At 37.8% G+C, this 17,884-nt stretch overlaps 2 protein-coding genes across 3 annotated transcripts in view; one reads left to right on the top strand and one right to left on the bottom strand.

Moving 5' to 3' along the window:
- LOC126856988 (pro-corazonin) overlaps nt 1-17,884 on the bottom strand; it is a 37,739-nt gene that overhangs the window by 967 nt on the left and 18,888 nt on the right. For both annotated transcript variants that reach the window (XM_050606049.1, XM_050606050.1), the window contains one exon: nt 2,275-2,398. The gene's annotated coding sequence lies outside the window, so the exon portion shown is untranslated. The remainder of the gene's footprint in view (nt 1-2,274; nt 2,399-17,884) is intronic.
- LOC126856894 (lateral signaling target protein 2 homolog) lies at nt 3,456-17,821 on the top strand. Its single transcript, XM_050605875.1, has 6 exons — nt 3,456-3,898; nt 9,317-9,739; nt 9,880-10,224; nt 10,355-12,729; nt 13,061-13,350; nt 13,668-17,821. Exons 1-6 carry the CDS (start codon nt 3,860-3,862, stop codon nt 13,949-13,951), a joined length of 3,756 nt encoding a protein of 1,251 aa, XP_050461832.1. The 5' UTR covers nt 3,456-3,859; the 3' UTR covers nt 13,952-17,821.

Below are 17,884 nucleotides of genomic sequence, written 5' to 3'. Positions count from 1 at the left end.
TTTTTCTAATATCGAAAGGAAATGTTCCTGCAACGCGTTAGCGTCACGATGAGTTTTTGGAATCTCATAAAATCGTAATCGTTAAGTCCGCAAGAACAGCGAAGGAAAAGGAAGTCTTAGTTCGCATAGAACGAAGGCGAAGGAAAAACAATAGATCTATAACTAAGTCACGATAGACTTGTCGAGGCAATGATCCGTATACAAAACCGTGCAATTTAAAATTGCGCGATCGCGAGTTTATAGTTGCTCGCTTTTTTCGTCGAAAGATATTATTTTTGAGAGAATGTCAATCGATGACGCAAGCGTTACAGCGAAACGGTATGCTTCATCGCAACTCTTTTCTTTTCTCATCCACGCATTTTCAGATTATTCGTTAATAAAAAAAAAATTATTTAGTAAAATATTTATTTATATCTTTTCACTTGTATACAAATATGCAAACACCGCATTTAGATATTTAACAGTGTATCAAATTTAAATATCTGAACTACTATTTATAAAGTTCTTGCAAGCAATTCCTGCATTTGTCTCTTTTTCAAACTCCTAGTTGTTACAGTATAATAATAAAAAAAAAAAAAAAGATAAAGCGTTTATTGTATCGTCGCGTGTATACGGAGCGAGGAGCATTTTTCGAAAATTTTCAGAGCCTGCGTTCGGCTTTGTTCCGCGTGCTAATTTTAAGAGGACCATTAACGCTACGAGCGCGTCCCTGGTCATTAAGATAAGCGTAAGTGCTACTAAGTGTCCGAGCGGATAAGAGACGTGACCGGCATCTCCGTTGCGTAGGGATGTACCGTACGAGTCGCAGTAGGGAAACACGCCAATAAACACGCGGTGCATCGCGCGTTTACCAATAATATTAAGCGATGTTTAATTTGTAGCAAAACAAGGCCGAGAGAGCAGACAGAATTCTGGAAACGACTCGGAAAATTATACAGCGCGAGATGACATAATTATCGATGAATTATTTTCCGCAAATACACACGGATATATTTGCATTATTATTTCTCTTACAATATCAGAAAACAGGACTCGTTAGATAAGAGAATTATATGCTACTCGCGAGATATTGCTCATTGATATGCATCTGTCACTTTTTCAACTTATTACATGGAAGATCATTACATGGCGATCGATTAAAGATGGATATTTTGCGTGTCAAAAGTTAATTGATTAAAGACGATTTATTGAAGGCGGTTGTAAAATAATTTATTATTTTCTAGCACCTGGAATTTTTTCGTCGCGCATGATATTAGAGCGCGCGCGGGAACGGAATTGGAAAATGCCAAAGAAACAATTTATTTCGCCGCGTTGAAGTTGTATGGTGGATTTTCCATTTCACGCTGACGGCCAATTTGTCGTACGTTTCGTAATCCATTAGCTCCACAGCTCGATTGTTCCGTTTCTCTCCCACCTTTCCCCGTATAATCTATCTGTTCATTATGTATCATTTTCTCTATTGATACTTCTATTATCCGTATACGATTACTCGAACCTTCCCACGATATGCGAATCTATAATTTGCGATAGCGACGATTGAATTCTTTCGCTTAGAGAGACGTTTGCGAATCAAATTTTCTTCATTTGAGAACGTGACTAATGAGCAGTGCTATTATATCCTCTCTTCAAAAATCGACACAAGTGTGTATTAATTACTGTATACAAAAATATTTCAAGAATTCAATAGTGCTGTAAAAATCAGAGGAGAAAGATATGGCCTTTTCTTTAATGAATGAATTTTTTAAATGAATTTAATGAATGAAATTTTAATAATGAAACAACACTCCAATTAATCCTAAACAAATCATACTTTGATTGAATTTCTAAAACGGAAAAATTATTCTGATCTCTACTAATCGACTTTAAGTGAAATTAGAATCGAGAGATTAAATATGTAAAATCTCAAGAAAATTTTAAACACCGCACCATCTCTGTTATAATTTCGGATCTGTATTGTGTTTTCGCGTTCTTAAAATTCTGTATCTTCATCCATTGTAATCAATTGCTGCTATATCAATCGTCGATAAGAGAGAAAGAGATACTCAATATATAGTGTATCATCGCGGATAGATCAAACATTTATTCTTATATAAAATCGACATACTTGCGAATAAAAATTTTCAAGATATAAAAAAACTTGTCGTTTTTTTTTAAATTAAAAAAATTTAAAACAAAATTCCAAGTTAATATAAAAAAGATTATCTTAAGCTTAAATTAATAATTCTCAATTTAATTACGATATTAAGAGCGAAAAGTGATATTAAGTGAGCACACCTTGATTGAGATTTTGTCGTTGCTGAAATGGTACTGCTGTTCTCGTAGAAGGTCCTGCCCAAACTGTGCTTCGGTTGATCGGAAAGGATCTTTATATACGCTCCAAGAGAAAAGCTGGAGTACCCTGAAATAACAATCGATAGACAGATTACCATGCTCTTAGACAGCGGCGTACAATGAGACTAATCATTATCAGTAATTAATATTAGTTGACATTGTGCGAAAATTGGCCCATCTTCCTTCCAAGTGTGGACTATCTATGGGCTGGCTTACCAAACCGGTATAAATAATTGTTTTAGATGATTAAGTAATTACTGGCGCGTAGCTATATGTGTTATTCTATGGATTTTAATAAAGTTAGAAAAGTTATATCAGAAAAAGCCAGTTTTATAAAAAAAAAAAACATTTTATATTTATGTATAAAATGTTTTATATTTATAAAAGTCAATACAATAGAATTCAATGCACATGTTTTTTCGTTTGAAACGATATATCGATATATCGAAAATTATCGAACGAAATTCTGCTTCACGTTTTGACAGTATCCTTTGTACAAATAATATTTTTAGCGATAATTATAATTATTGATTCGTCGATTGTAAAACCAAAAGTATATATTTCAAATTAGAATTTTAATTAATATAAAAATAATTTTTAATTAATATATAAATAATATAAAAATTATTATACATTTTGCATTTATTGATTGTAGATGGACGAAATAGTATTTGAAAGAAAAAATATATAGCTTAAATAAACTATATTTTTCTTATCAGTTATCAATGACTTTTATCAATGTAAAACATAAAATAATTTTTTTAGACGTTAATTAAAATTCTAGTTTGAAATATTTATTTTGTAATGAATACAAGATTTATATAACTTTTATTTGATAATGAAGATTTATATAATCGTATAAAAATGATCGTATATACTTGAATTTATACTAAAATTGCGCGAATGCAAAGTGTTATCGCGATCAGCGCAAGAAAGAAATATTACGGTGACATATATATATTATATTAATGATAGCATTTCGTCGGTATCTCGATATCGAGATAAAGAAGAAATTCCATTACTATCCTTAGTACTTCTATGTAGTTCAAAGGTTGGACCGCTACGCGGCACCTCGCGGTGTCGATTAATCTCTTCTCGATTGTCGCGTTGAACGCATGCGCGTTAGGCAGCTGCGTCTTTTTGCGGACACTCTGCCCGCACGTTTGTCAGCTCAGTTTTACCAACGCGCGTTTCGGTCGACATGCATTTCCGCGAGTGATCAACGCAGCCAGATCGTTGTGCGAGGTCGATCATTGTCATCGTCGTCGTCGCGATCCTCGTCAATGCTGGTACGCATAAACTGTGTCGCGTCATCGTCGTCGTCGTCGTCGTCGTCGTCGTCGTGGTCGCCGTCACCGTCGTCGTCGTCGTGGTTGTCATTAATCGTCACTCGTCGTGCGAGCCCAAATCTCCGGGGTAGTGTGGCTCCGGGGAAACGCGACATGTCGCGAGTGTCTCGATCGCGACGAGGGCAGTGACGACGAATCCGTCAGCATACACACACCGATGACGTCAGCGGTATCGCGATATGATGGAGTCCATCAGAAAATGGTTTTACAGGCCTAAGGTGAGTACGTCACGAGTACGTTTCGCTCCATACCTTCCGTCTGCTCTCGTCCCGTTCTGTATTCCCTTCCCCGTGTCCCCGCATCTCCGTTTTATTCGTCATCTCTGTCTCGCTTTGTCCATCGTGTCTCTCTCTCTCTCTCTCTCTCTCTTCTCTTTGTCTCGCTTGTGCGCTTTAATATCTTACCTTGCATATTTTATTTTAGTTTGTTTTTTAAATGTACGCTTGTCAAATTTTTGCCTTTTTTAAATTCACATATTTTCGAGAGTATCCTTTGTACATTAGTATTAAATAGAGAGAGTATCTATTTTCTCTTTCCCTTTCTATTTCTCTCTCTCTCTCTCCCACCCTCTCCCCCCCCGCCTCCCCCTCACTCCGCCGTGCTGTGATCGAACGCGTGCACTCGTTCCTTTTCCTCCTCTCTCGTCTTCAACCACGGACTTCCCAAGCGTTGTTGCCACCTGTTTCGTGAAAATTTCGCACGACACGACGGTGTACACCTGTGTGAATGGCGCGCGTGCACGGCATCACGTATGTACGTGCGTACACGCGCGATTCCGAGTCGCGGAAAGTTCGCGGAAAGGATTACGGGAACGTTTCTCGCTATGCGATGCGTCAAAATATCGAAGGATTTTCCAGCGAAAGTCGAGATTCGTTATTCAGCGCGAATGCGGAAGCGACGAATTTTCGGGGATTCGATTGCAAGCTCGACACCAGCGATACTCGACCATATGTCGAGTTGATGATCAATCGGCCAGTTACTCGAAATAAGATTCCGTGCGATGACAACTGTACGCATTATCTCGAGGCGCACAAAGCGCCTGTAGTTTTTTCTACTTTCTTTCCGATTCCCCCACGCTATGTATCTCAATGGGATTAATATATCGCTTAGCGTCTGTCGCGTGAAGCTGTTGTAATAAAATATTCCGCGAAAGGGACCACGATTGGCACTCTCGCTTATTATCATTAATCTTCTATCTCTCTTGTACACTCGAAGGGCAAGTACCTGTAGGAAAGTGTTATGTTCACGCATAATGCGATACGATGACGCTTTATTAATGCATCTGCAGGTTAATTAACCGTTGGACGAGAGGAGAAATAAGAAATCAGTGTTCTATGAATACTAGAAGATTGATACGCTTCACTAAAGTTTACAGTTACTTGTATTCGTAGTGTATTGTATATGTTTATTGTACCACCGCGTATATCATGAATTTTCAACGAGCTCCGTTCAACGAACGCGGATAAAAGAGTATAATGTTTCGAAGAAAAAAATCGTATCGCATTTCATTGAGATAAAGCACGCCTTTCTAATATCGTGATAAGCATCACGTATATCTTCCTGTTTCGAGCGGATGATCAATCCTCGACGATTAGCGAGGATAATAGGATATTTTTCATACGTGTGCCATTTATTTTCACATACTGTCACATAGTATCGAATCCTCAAGCGCGATTTAGCGCTTGGAGGACGTATCGAAAGTAGGGATCGATGAAATTCAATGAGATACAGAGAGCCGAGTCGCGCACGCGAAATGAACGCTTCGGATGGTGTCGAAATGATCGTGGTGCCGGAATAAAATCTTCCACGGAGAAATTTCTTTAGAACCGGCGCGAGATTCGTCAGGTGGCTGTTAATGACCGCGACTATTAACCGTTGTAGCCGACGCATTTTTTTGCTTCATTCCTGGGTCACATATGTCAGTTTTATCCGTCTCAAAGTGCTTGAAAAAAATCTACAAAAAAGTACATATATACCTTGACATCTGTAGAAAATGATCATGATACAACAAAAATTAAAAAAAAAAAAAAAACAAATTTGAAACTTTTTTTTTTATTTATTATAGTCTTCGGAATATTTTATTATTAAAATATCGTTAGGGAAAAATGATCTATACGCCATCTTTAAGGATTAATAGTCGGAGGAAGACCTTTGTGATAAAGCGTTTTATTTTGAACAGACTGGATGAATCGTGTCAGGGTCAACCGATTTCTCATTAAGCTATCCAACGTCACTTCCCGGTGACGTTTCTCAATGTTAAAGATATCGACAATGTCGCGACGCCGGTTATCCATAGATCACGCTTTTATTTGACAGGAAGAAGAAAAACTCGTGTGAGTGTGTGCGTGTACGTATGTGTATATAAGTGTGAGAGAAACGAAGAGAAAGGGACGCGGACACGAAATAAAGACACATGGGGCGGTATATAGGGTGGTGAACGAAAAAGGGGGTCAACGATATTCGAGATGAGTCACGGCGGCGCCCCGACTCATTTTCCTCGCGTCCGATGACATTAGACTGGTCGTGCAAAACGCATCCGCTACTCATTGATTGATGCATCTCGGAAACGCGAGACACGCTTTGATGGTCTCTACGGCATTTATTTTGTGCTTCGCGAATAATTTAGAAACGGGTAGCATTTACTTTCGCACGTCGAAATTTTTTAATCCGTGAATTGAACGTAGATTCGCACCGAGAGCTCCGCTCGACGCAACTTTCTATTAAAATCATCGTTATGAACAGTTGAGTGCTTATAGCGAAACCGCTAAGTATTTACGCGATATTCTAGACAAACGTACGAGAGAGAGAGAGAGAGAGAGAGAGAACGGTTTATCCGAAATTATGTGTTCTATATGACAGCGGATGACAGTAATTGCGAAATAGGCCATAGTTAATTCGCTAAAGCTTCGTGGCTTCTAGAAACGTCATAGAGACAGTGCGAATCATCTCCAATCCTAATCTTGAGATTCAATAAAACTGAGCTAAGCACTATTATCTCAAGGTGAAAATATGAGTCAACGAATATATGATAATTGTTCGCCCGTTAGATCGATTAAATGCATAAGAAAAGATGTAGCGTAAGTCGATGAAAGGATCGACTGATATATCATCTTTAAATACATTTGACAATGTTTATTATGTGTAATTTAAATCACTTTGAAAGCGGAAAATAATGCATTTAAAAAAATTCATTTAAATAAAATAGATAAATTAAATTCATGACGCTTTAATACTCGAGCTAAAGTTGCTCGTATTTCCGGATACTTTGCCGAACATTATTTCGCGTATTTTATGAGTTCTCTTTCTCTCTTTCTCTCTCTACGAATAGAGAGACTAAACGATATCGTTCACTCAAGTCGAACACAGTTTCACGAATTGACTGACGTCACTTAACGATGTCTTTTAATGTTGCTATAAATGATATCTCGACGGTATAAAATATTTACCTTATGATACAATCATTCCAATATTTTGCATCTCTGATAAAATCTTATACATACGACATCAAAACAGAAATATGTAAACATTTGTAAATATACAAATATTTATATTACATCGCTTTATTTAATATATTTAATATTTAAATGTTGATATTATATATATAAAAATTTTACATTTTAGTTACAAGCTCTCTTCCAATATCTCTACGTATATAACGCAATAATATTATTTGAAGGTATGCATTGCGGTGCGAGACGTACTTCTACGTAAATGCCCGAGTAGCAGATTGCCTGGATTACATTACTTTTAATATTTTAAACAAATGATAAGCTCTCGCGGGACGACGAGAGCTATGGAAGTTTTACTACGCAAGCATCAACTTTTCTCATTTTCATCCTTAACAGAAAAAAAAAAAAAAATTTTTTCTCGTTTGATTGCAATTACTTGCATTTCAAGAGAAACTTTTCGTGATTATTTTTTTCCAAACATGAGAAAGAAAAAGATTACTGCGTATTTCATGTTTTTCTCGGATGCGAAATTAATTGTAATATATAATATAATATATATAATATAATAATTAATTGTCAGTTAAAAATCAGTGTAATATTTCTGTTTTGCGATATATCTCGAGATGATCATCTCGCGATTCGTGGAACGAGAGGAACAACGAATACGTTCCCTTGAGTCGTATAATTTTTTTTTTTCCCTTTTACTTGTGCGGGAGCTACGGCGCAGCATTGTGTTCTACTCAAATATGATATCGATAGAAAAGGTTAATCGATTTATTTGTCACGCTACCTACGCAAGCGTGAGATGTTTTCAAAGTACTACGTGATTCAATAGTAACAAGCACATCCGTACGGCGGTAAAAATATGTTTAGTAATGTCCGTCGTGTGTGTGTGTGTGTGTGTGTGAATTTCACGTACGTTTAAAAAACACGTATATATTATTGCGTATACATGAGTCGACACTAATGACGCGCGATACAATATGCGAAGGCGGAGACTTCTTCGCGATGTTTTCATTCTGTTTCAAACATAATTACTTTTTCAATTTTGCGGAAAGAATCCCCCGGCTTAATCGAAAATTTAATTTATAACAGAGAGCGATATTATTAATTGTATGAAAGCATTTCTTTAATAATTATTTATCGTGTTATCGTAAATATATTTTCCATAAGATAAGACCCCTTATCTGTATCGATAAGACAAGAATACATCCATGTTTGAACTTTGCACGATCAATGATCTGTAAAGTAAATGATTTGCAAGCGCGATTTATCTTTATTTTAAATATATTTTGTTGGATAAATTATTTTGCTTCATGTGTGCCGGGGCTTCGTGTTGTTCTATTTACGTTAACTACTACTTACATAATATCTCTCTCTCTCTCTCTCTCTCTTTCTCTCTTGTTTGCTGATTTTTAATACAGATTGAAATGTTGACAATCGCATTTTTCGGATCGGATTCCGTCGTAATCGGATTTGAAGCGTTGAATTTTCTCGACACGAACAATTTTTTAACCGATCCGCCACTTTGTTGTTGAAAACGCGCGGGCTATCGATACGATGAATGCGATTCAGAGCTTACACAGTCATCATGATCTGATATCGGTTGTAAAGCGTTAGATTCATCTTGAAATACAACGCTACAATATTGTACTGCATAATAATTTTCTAATAATTCGTAACGCTCTTTGTACGCTTCATCGCATCTTGCGTCGGCGGAGTCGACGTCATTATTTCCGTTACGTTTAAAGGTCGATGAGAAAAATTTTAGTCGCGCAAACGATTAAATCGACTGAACTCTTTACCCTATATGTCGCTCGACGTCATATATCGATAGTGTACCGACCTATCCAAGGGGAATAATACGGTAGCTCTCGCCGTCGCGCCCTTTAATTGTGACGTGGGTCCGACCCCCTTTCATTATGACGTAAACGCGATCATAGACTCATTGTTTTAATGTGGGCGCTCGTTATCATTTGTTTATAAATATAGCAAACGTGAACTTTTATTTCTCGCACGCGAGAACGTGGATAGAACATTACCTATTTTTTTACATGATTGAATAAACATTATGATCCATAATCTCGCAGTTAATTCTTTTTTTTTTTTAAGGCTAAATGAAATACTCTTTGTTAAATGTGTCAAAATATTTTCTAACTTAATGACGTTTTTTTTCTGTCGTTACAGAGGGACGACACAAGTCTGCTGGCTCAATTCTTTTATGCCGACGAATCCCTGAATGCGGTCGCCTGCGAGTTGGACTCCTTCGACGGTCGACAAGAGCCGGAGAGATGTACGACGCTGGTGAATCAATTGCGGCAATGTCAGGACAAGGTGCTGACTATCTGTAATCAGATTATGGATGATCTGATACCTGAGAGCCGCGCCAATCGGGACTTCAGAGTAAAGTTTCCCGATGACGTGATGCAGGAGAATCTGGCCGGGCAGCTCTGGTTCGGTGCGGAGTGCTTGGCGGCCGGCTCGTCGATTATGAACCGAGAGGCCGAGAGCTCAGCTATGAGGCCATTGGCGAAAGCTCTCACCAAGTCGTTGGAGATTGTCAGGAACTTGCTGAGAGAGCATGCGCTCAAAGGCCACATGAACTTGAAGGTATTTGGATGCACGAATAAAATTCTAGATATAAGTTAAAGCGGATTAAAAAAACGATGGATTTTTTTGTGTGGACAGAAAATAATTATTAATACTTATTCAATTGATTTCATGAGTAATTAAATCTCTTTCCTTTCCAGACGCAAAATCCCCTCGAGCCATCCTTGGAGAAGCTCATCGAGTCGTTGAAGATCTTTGATCGGCTCTTCGCCGACTTTGAGCTATGTTATGTCGGCGCGATGGTACCGGTGAAGTCAACAAAGGAATACGAGCAGCAGGAACTCGTATGTGTGTTGTTCTCGGAGACTTTGCAGAGAGCGCTTGAACGCGGGTTGTTGGACCAAGCGGATGTAGACAATTATGAGCCGGCTTTGATGTTTACTATTCCGCGATTGGCTATCGTCTCGGGACTCTTGGCGCCACCCGGAGGACCGTTGTGCCTCAATTCGTCCGATACTATAAGCGAAATGTTTAGACCGTTCAGGGTAAGAGACTTGAGAATTAGTACTATGATTAATTATAATTACTTGAATTCTGATGATCGAGAATTACGTTTATCTTCAAGTGTAGCAATTAGTTCAAATTTTCAGTCTCTTAACAAAGATTTATTTTCAGACTCTTCTTCTCAAGATAAGAGAATTATTATGGACGTTAAATAATCGCGAATTATACATGTTGGAGAAATTATTATGTTCGAACGAAGAGCCATCCAGTTCGATAACGCAGTCAACGAAATCAGCCTGTCAGGATATACCAGACTTGGAGGAATATGTTCATAATTTTTATACTGGTTATCCGAATTGCAAAGAGTTCATTATTGACTTTTACACTGTGACAAAGAATATGGGTAATAATATGGATGAAATAGCGAGTGATGCGGTTCAATCTTTAGACGAAGGCGATCCGAGAGTCGATCAGTCGCCGAGCAGGGAGCGCGAACAGGATAAAGAGGAACTTAGAGAACAGGAGAACGGCGAGGAAACTCGGTGCGAAGACTTAAACATATCCTCGAATGGGTGTGATAATAAGATAATGTGTAATAGCGGCGAAAAGATGCGGCAAAGTAATGGAGAAAGTGTCGGTGAACAAGTGCAATACGGACGCGAGCTCTCTGACACGTTGCATGACAATGGACGGTTTCCTCATGACTGTGATTCGGTTTCTAATGACGAACATAATACTAGTGAGAAATGTGATTTGATGGCGCGAAGTGACATTGTGAGATTGGACGTAGCTGGAAGCAGCACTTCCGCGAATATCGTCGAGCACTCGCGGACTGAGGGAAATTTTATCACTCCCGACGTAACTCATATGCTCGAGGGATGCTCCGACAACATAGAGATACCGCAGACGCAGTATTTGCTTAATCAAGTCTCTCGCGAAAGTACTGTGGACAGCGAGGCCGCGCATATACCTGACAACTCTTTACCCGATTTAGATTCTAAAAGACTTATCTCAGAGGCGAATAAAACTCTCTCGAATCTTTTGCTGGACTCGAGCGAATGCCAGAACGAGATTTCGGAACAAACGGACTCTGGCATATGTACGGTAATATCATCTGAGAACACTAGCTTATATGACAAGAGCCCGGAAGAGAAGAAGACCTTCGCCAATGAGATCCAGAGAGAGGGATGCGGTGCCTCAGACGAAGAAGATACGCAAGAGAATACCAGTTATTCTTGCTCCAATATGAACTCGCCGAAAAGAAAGAATCCCGTGAATTGCGTGCAAACATGCGTTTGCAGTACGAGAAGCGCTAAGGTAGCGTTGGATCATCCGATCGAGGTATCCGGTTTGCACTCGAACGGACACGGAGAATCCGATGGGAAAAACATTCCACGAATATCGTCGAATTTTGACGGCACTAACGAAGAATTCATTGGTGTAGCATACGGTAATGGCCAATTAACCCTGTGTGATTCTAATCAATCCACTTTCCAAATAAATTATTCCGAGAACTGGGAAAATCTCAATTTAAATATCGATGCGTCGAGCTCCAGGAAAGAGTTTTGGGGAGATCTGAAATGCGAGAACTGCCCGTCCACTTCTCGGAGTATCGATGAGATTGGTAAAAAGATTGAGAAATACGCGCAGGATAAAGCAGCGACGAAGAAACGGGACGAGAGACAACGACGGCGACACCAACACAGATTAGTGGATCGAAATGCACAGAGGACTCATCACGGCAGAAGAGATGCGGAGAAAAGACATCTGCAGATCATGCGATCGGCCACGAGTACCGAGAGCTCCAGATCGAATTCCACGGATCGAGGTTTAAATCCACGCTTGACCAACCTCGGCGTCAGCTTACATCTCGGTCAAAACACCAGGCAGATGCCGAACTTTGGTAGTCACAGTCCGCACATGAGCCCGAGGCTTCATCATTTCGAGTCGCGCAGCACCCCGAGCTCCGGGCAACGCTGTTGCAATCTTGGAACGCATTGCGCGAACAGAAACGCATCACCGCAAAGCAGAAAGTTATTGGATCATAGGAGATCCAAGTCCGAGCAGATCGCGAGGAACAAGAGAAGAGACGTTGAAAAGAAAGAGAAGCACGAGCGAGACAAGTACGGGCGCACGGAGCCTACTAACAATAAGAGAAAACGAGGGAATGCCAGTTCCGGTAATCTCATGATAAATGACGGACTAGGCCCAAGAACGGACAAGAGTGGTCTGGCGACGGAGACTACTGCAATCGCGACTACGCTACCGAACGGAGCGGTTCGTCACGCAAGGGACAATAATTCGCAGAGATCCGTGCGAGCGATGAGACAAGTCAACGCGTCGACAGTATCCGGCGTGCGAAATTCCGATCAATCTTTGAACTATAAGCCCAACGTAGTAGCATCGAGTTCTAGTTGTTCGAGCTGTTGTGATTCGAGTTCAGAGACCAGCGAGTTTCATAGCGACTGCCAAGACGACGAGGAGATCGCGTTGGCGATGCAGGCCGCCGAGATCGCAAATAGAAATCAAATCAGAGCCAAGTTTCGGTAAGAGAATACATTGTTGCTTCGTTCGCGCAGTCGTTATGTATATTAATTGTTATATACACTAATGTTATGCTTTGAATCAGTCTATTGGCACGACGTCCGGCATAATATTTATTAAACATTAAGCGACAAGAATTTAATAATTAATTTGCATTTAATACTTGATATGAATTTTTTCTTTCACGCACATTCTTTCAATTCCCTATTTTTTTATATTATTTTATATCTTTTGTTCTGTATTTTTTCTCTTTTCTTTGATTCTCAGCAGAAATATATGTGTATTTTTTAAAAAGGATAATATATTACTATTATTATCACTATTTTTTTCCAGATCCTCGGAAGATCTAGTTCATCGCCTCTTCGTTTGCATAGCAGGCGTGGCAGATCAATTGCAAACAAATTTCGCGTCGGATTTGCGGAACATTTTGAAATGTGTTTTTCTCATGAACAGTAGTCAAATAATAGAAGATACGGAAGGATCAAAAGATGAAAATTCAGTCTCCACGAATCAATCGACGATCGTATCAAGCGACACGGCCGAGACGGGAAGTATTCACGAACGGCAAGAATCATTGCCCGAATACGAAGACGCGGAAGAAACTGCATTGACACACGATCGGAGTACGGATACGTTTATTTCTTCATGTAATTTCGCTTAAGAGTGCAAATGGATCTGTCTATCCGTTGATATCCATAAACATTTTTTATAGTTTTACATTTTTAAATTTAAATGTATATTAATGTAAATATGTCAAATCATTTCTATTTAATTTCTGAGTAAAATTAAACTTTTTCTCTCGCATAGACAGATTCATATATAAAAAAATTTTATCAAGCTTTTCCTCCCAAAAAATATAATATTCCTTGACACATATAGTTCTCATTCGACACATAATTACACAACTGTAATTGACATTCGTTTTCTTTTATTTCTACAGCTTCTCCCGTCACTGAAAGGGGGGAGGAATGCGTCGAGAGAGCGCCCGCTTGGGTACCGGACAACGATGCGCCAAGATGCATGGCTTGTCAAGCGGGATTCACAGTCGTGCGACGTAGACACCATTGCCGAAATTGCGGTAAAGTGTTTTGCGGTCGTTGCAGCAGCAACAACGTCCCACTGCCTCGTTACGGGCACACGAAACCCGTGAGAGTATGCAACAGGTGTTTCCTGTACCAAGTGACGCCCTTTACTACGGTCTCGCAAGTCACGTCCACCAGTTGAATATTTCCGGAGTGGTTTGCAAATCCAATTATATTTTCTATTTGAAATCCCCGTGTGTGTTACGTATTCCCTTTCGATGTGTGTAACATATTCGCGTAAATTTGCAATCGTTTCTCAATCGTAATAAAGTCATTATTCTTATATAATAGAAACGATAATTCAAAAGAATTCTCTTACAATTAGGAATAGAGCGGTGCAAATCGGGTGTAATTATGTGATATACTCGCACAGCGTTACAAATTTTAGTGCAATGAATTAGCTGCTGTTTCATTAGTCGAAGCAGTCGTTATTCGATTCGGAATTGTCAAACTATTCGGGTTCTTGCTTCTCTTCTTCTCTCCTATCCTTCTTAAGTGATATATATAAGTATACATTAAATATATATATTATAAAATCTGGTGGCATTTGATTTGCCCAATTCTCCATGTTTAATAGTTTGTAAAAAGAGAAATCACAGAAAAAGCGTTTATCGTATAATGACAAAAAGAGAAATTGGAGGGAAATCGCTGTCACCAGATCACTTTATCGCGTTGTTTATACACTTACGTGCACTTAATCTGTAAAATTAGATATACCAGCGCTAATCGCTCATATTTTTACACATTGTGATTAGATATTCTTCAAGAAAGTGTTACTACGATTCGTGACAACTGCAACAACGCAATTTAACTTTGGATAGATGGTAAGGTTCCCTGTAAATTGTTCAAATTTATTTAAGAAGGTTCTGTATGTCTCTTTCTTTTCATGAGAGACTTAAGATTGTATAGAGAGAGCTAATTATCCAGAGCGTCTTTATATATTATTATTTTTATTATTCTTATAATGTGTTATATGTGTTATTTTATTTCAGCTATAATAATTATTTTATTATCGTTATTATGTTAATATTCTGATTATTTCATCATATGAATGTAGCTCTCGTAAGAATTCGGTGTACGAATGAAAAATTAAAAATGATTATTAATTTCTTAAGTTATAATTTTTGCCAAATCTTATTATATATAAACTAATTTTTATTTGTGTTTTTATTTTTGTTCAAAGTGTGATAGAACTTATGTTTTCTTAAACAAAATATACAAATTTTTAAGAGTTAACGATATATTTATAATAATCGCGATGTAGATAATATCTTTGGTAGGTGGCACATAAATCCATATAATATGTTACAATATCAAATATTATCATTCACAGAGTTATTAAAACGTCAATCGCACACTCATATTTAAAATAATAAATTTGAGTAAAATGTTATTAATTGCAGCAGAGTTTTAAGTCAATATATAAATAAGTGTCGTTACACATCATCGTATCATGAAGATTTTTTTTAATTTGAGATGTTTAGATCTCTCGTTATATGTATAGAAACCGAAAAATTATTTCATATTTGCGTGTTTTTAAAAAAAAAACACTTGGGTTGGTAGTCAATAGATGTTGATTTTCCACGGAAGGACAAGCTTAAGACTTTCGAAATATCAAATCCTGTATAGTGTTTATATACTTGTGTGATGTATAAATATGTGTACATACCTGAAGTACTCGAATAACGATAATGCTAAGGAAGAGAATGTGAACGAAATTTCTTTTTTTTTTTTTGGGCGTCTAATGATCGGGTCGCGTCGCGATAAAATTTCTAAGCATCTACTGCCCGCTGAAGTATTTCAAAGTATATACACAGGTGTGTAGCGTATACGCATCCATATGCGAAACACACAACAGACACATATATACTTACATGCATATATACACGACTAGCTCCTCTGTGCCAAATTTATGACAATACGTTTCCTTCTTTCTATAATTCACACACGAATTTGGTTCCTATCGAAAAACTTGGATACTTCCGATTATCAATATAAAAGCATCGCGTTATTAAAAATGTCTGAAAATTGTATAATAAAAGAGAGAGAGAGAGAGAGAGAGAGAAATAGTATTCGAAACGAACACCCGACATAATAGAGTGTGTGCGTGTGTGTTTTGATTAATAAAAAGACTGGTTGAATGAACAGATCGTTGTTTGCTCATTATTATTTCGAGCGTTCGTCGTAAACGACGAATAATATCGAATAGTTTGAACAGATTGAATATCGTTTCTAATTTTTTCAATTAAATTTTCAATTAAATTTTTGTTTCCATTATACAGCGAGAAAGAAATTATTTTTTTTCAATTTCACCAACGTCTTGTCAAATCCTTGCAAACAAATTTCCGTTTGATATTGATATCAATGTCCAAAAATCGATTAAAAACCAAAATAATTTATAATGTTGATTGACTCTATTGAAAACAATATTTAGCTTGGGAAATGTGGTATTGCGCCGATATTACAATCAGGAATATAAAGAAATGAACGTATCACAATCATACATAAACGATTCTATAAATTGAATCGATTCTCGCTGCGGTTAGCTTTATCGAAGGAATGGCGTTAATTGAAACTGTGTATCGATTAATTCGATATTTAGACACGATTATCGATTTTCGAGGACGTAATAATGTCCTCTTAAATGGACGAATAATGAAATATCGCTCGGCGAGGTCAGAGTTTGGAAATCGTTGTATATTATAATCGCGTGTGCATTGTAAACTATAGGTAGAATTTTCCGAAGAAAAAAAAAATTATATAGTGTCCCCATGAATGCTCGTACGATGTGTAAAATTAGCTAGAGAGAGAGAGAGAAAGATAAATTTATTTCCTTATACATGTAAGGAACACATCGAGTAGAGAGAATATACCTTTAAGATTACGAACGCGCTTAGAGACGGAGAAGTTATTTTTTACACGTAATCTTGATGCCTTGCTAGAATATCGATTGTGCTTTTGATTTTGGATGCGAGGAAATATCTCTCTGGCTAAAAGTTCCGGAGATCGTTACTAGATATTTCATCCTTCTCCTTATATACGTGCGAATCATTTTGGTAATCAGGATTTCCCCTGTGCCTAATAATGTCACAGGCTAGCCTGTGAAGATAAACTATATATAAAAGCAAAAAGTGCGGGAATGAGAAAGAGGAAAAAAAAGAGAAAGCGTAAAAGAAAACACAAAAAATCGGAACACGATATAAAATATAGAGTGGATCAAAGATCACGATGTCGTGTGAATATAAATTTGAAATTATACAAGTTTCCCGAATGTCGATCTCTATGCGAGTGTACGAAAAGGGAATAACAATTAATATTTATATCTCTCTTTTATGGAACATGAATATATCGGAAAATAAAATATTACGGTTTATTTTTTTTTTTTTGGATTCGCTACTCATATATGCAAATTGATTCGTCTATCGCGGCTGCAATATGCTCTTTCCAGCATGGTGATGTTGATCCACTCGATACATCAAGGGAGAGTTATGATCTGCCAATTAAATAAGAAATTATTCCGATTATACGAGGTGTTAGAATGTGTGTACCTCGGAATTATTTTTGTATTATTTGCCTAAATGTATGCGCGCGTAGAAATGTATCCTTGGCGCGTTTGACGTGGGATCGCATTTCGAGTAATCGGTAATAGTGCGGTAATCCCCAAGGGTGTGAAGCGACGTTGAAACGTTAATTGACATTAACGATCATATTTGACGCCGAATTAACTTGTGATCGGTATCGAAAAGCGATAGAATTTCTATATGCGTGACGTTGTGTCAATGATTTTAAATTAATAAGGAACGCAACGGGACTTGCGGATAAATTGTTAGAATATGTGTACGTGTGTGTGCGCGCGTGCCGTATGTTCTGTGCGTGAATACGACAAGTAATCCACAATATTGGATCGTGAGACAATTGATGTCTCATCAATACTTGAATGCATTGTGGTTTCGGTATAATGGACGTATTAAAATACGAATGTAAATAAAGTTTGTTATTCAAGGTGTTTAAATTGCGTGATTATTGCAATGCTGTTCTTTCTTTTTTTTTTTTTTTTTAATTATGCGATGTAGCA

The sequence above is a fragment of the Cataglyphis hispanica genome, chromosome 20 (assembly GCF_021464435.1).
Source record: "Cataglyphis hispanica isolate Lineage 1 chromosome 20, ULB_Chis1_1.0, whole genome shotgun sequence".
In the NCBI taxonomy this organism is placed as follows: domain Eukaryota; kingdom Metazoa; phylum Arthropoda; class Insecta; order Hymenoptera; family Formicidae; genus Cataglyphis; species Cataglyphis hispanica.
This window is presented reverse-complemented; position numbering and strand designations above follow the sequence as displayed.

Excerpts from the sequence above, each read along its gene's own strand:
- LOC126856894 (XM_050605875.1), top strand. The coding sequence starts at position 3,860 with ATGATGGAGTCCATCAGAAAATGGTTTTACAGGCCTAAG. Across the intron at positions 9,740-9,879 it reads AAGGCCACATGAACTTGAAG|ACGCAAAATCCCCTCGAGCC; the intron begins GTATTTGGATGC and ends TTTCCTTTCCAG. Across the intron at positions 12,730-13,060 it reads CAAATCAGAGCCAAGTTTCG|ATCCTCGGAAGATCTAGTTC; the intron begins GTAAGAGAATAC and ends ATTTTTTTCCAG.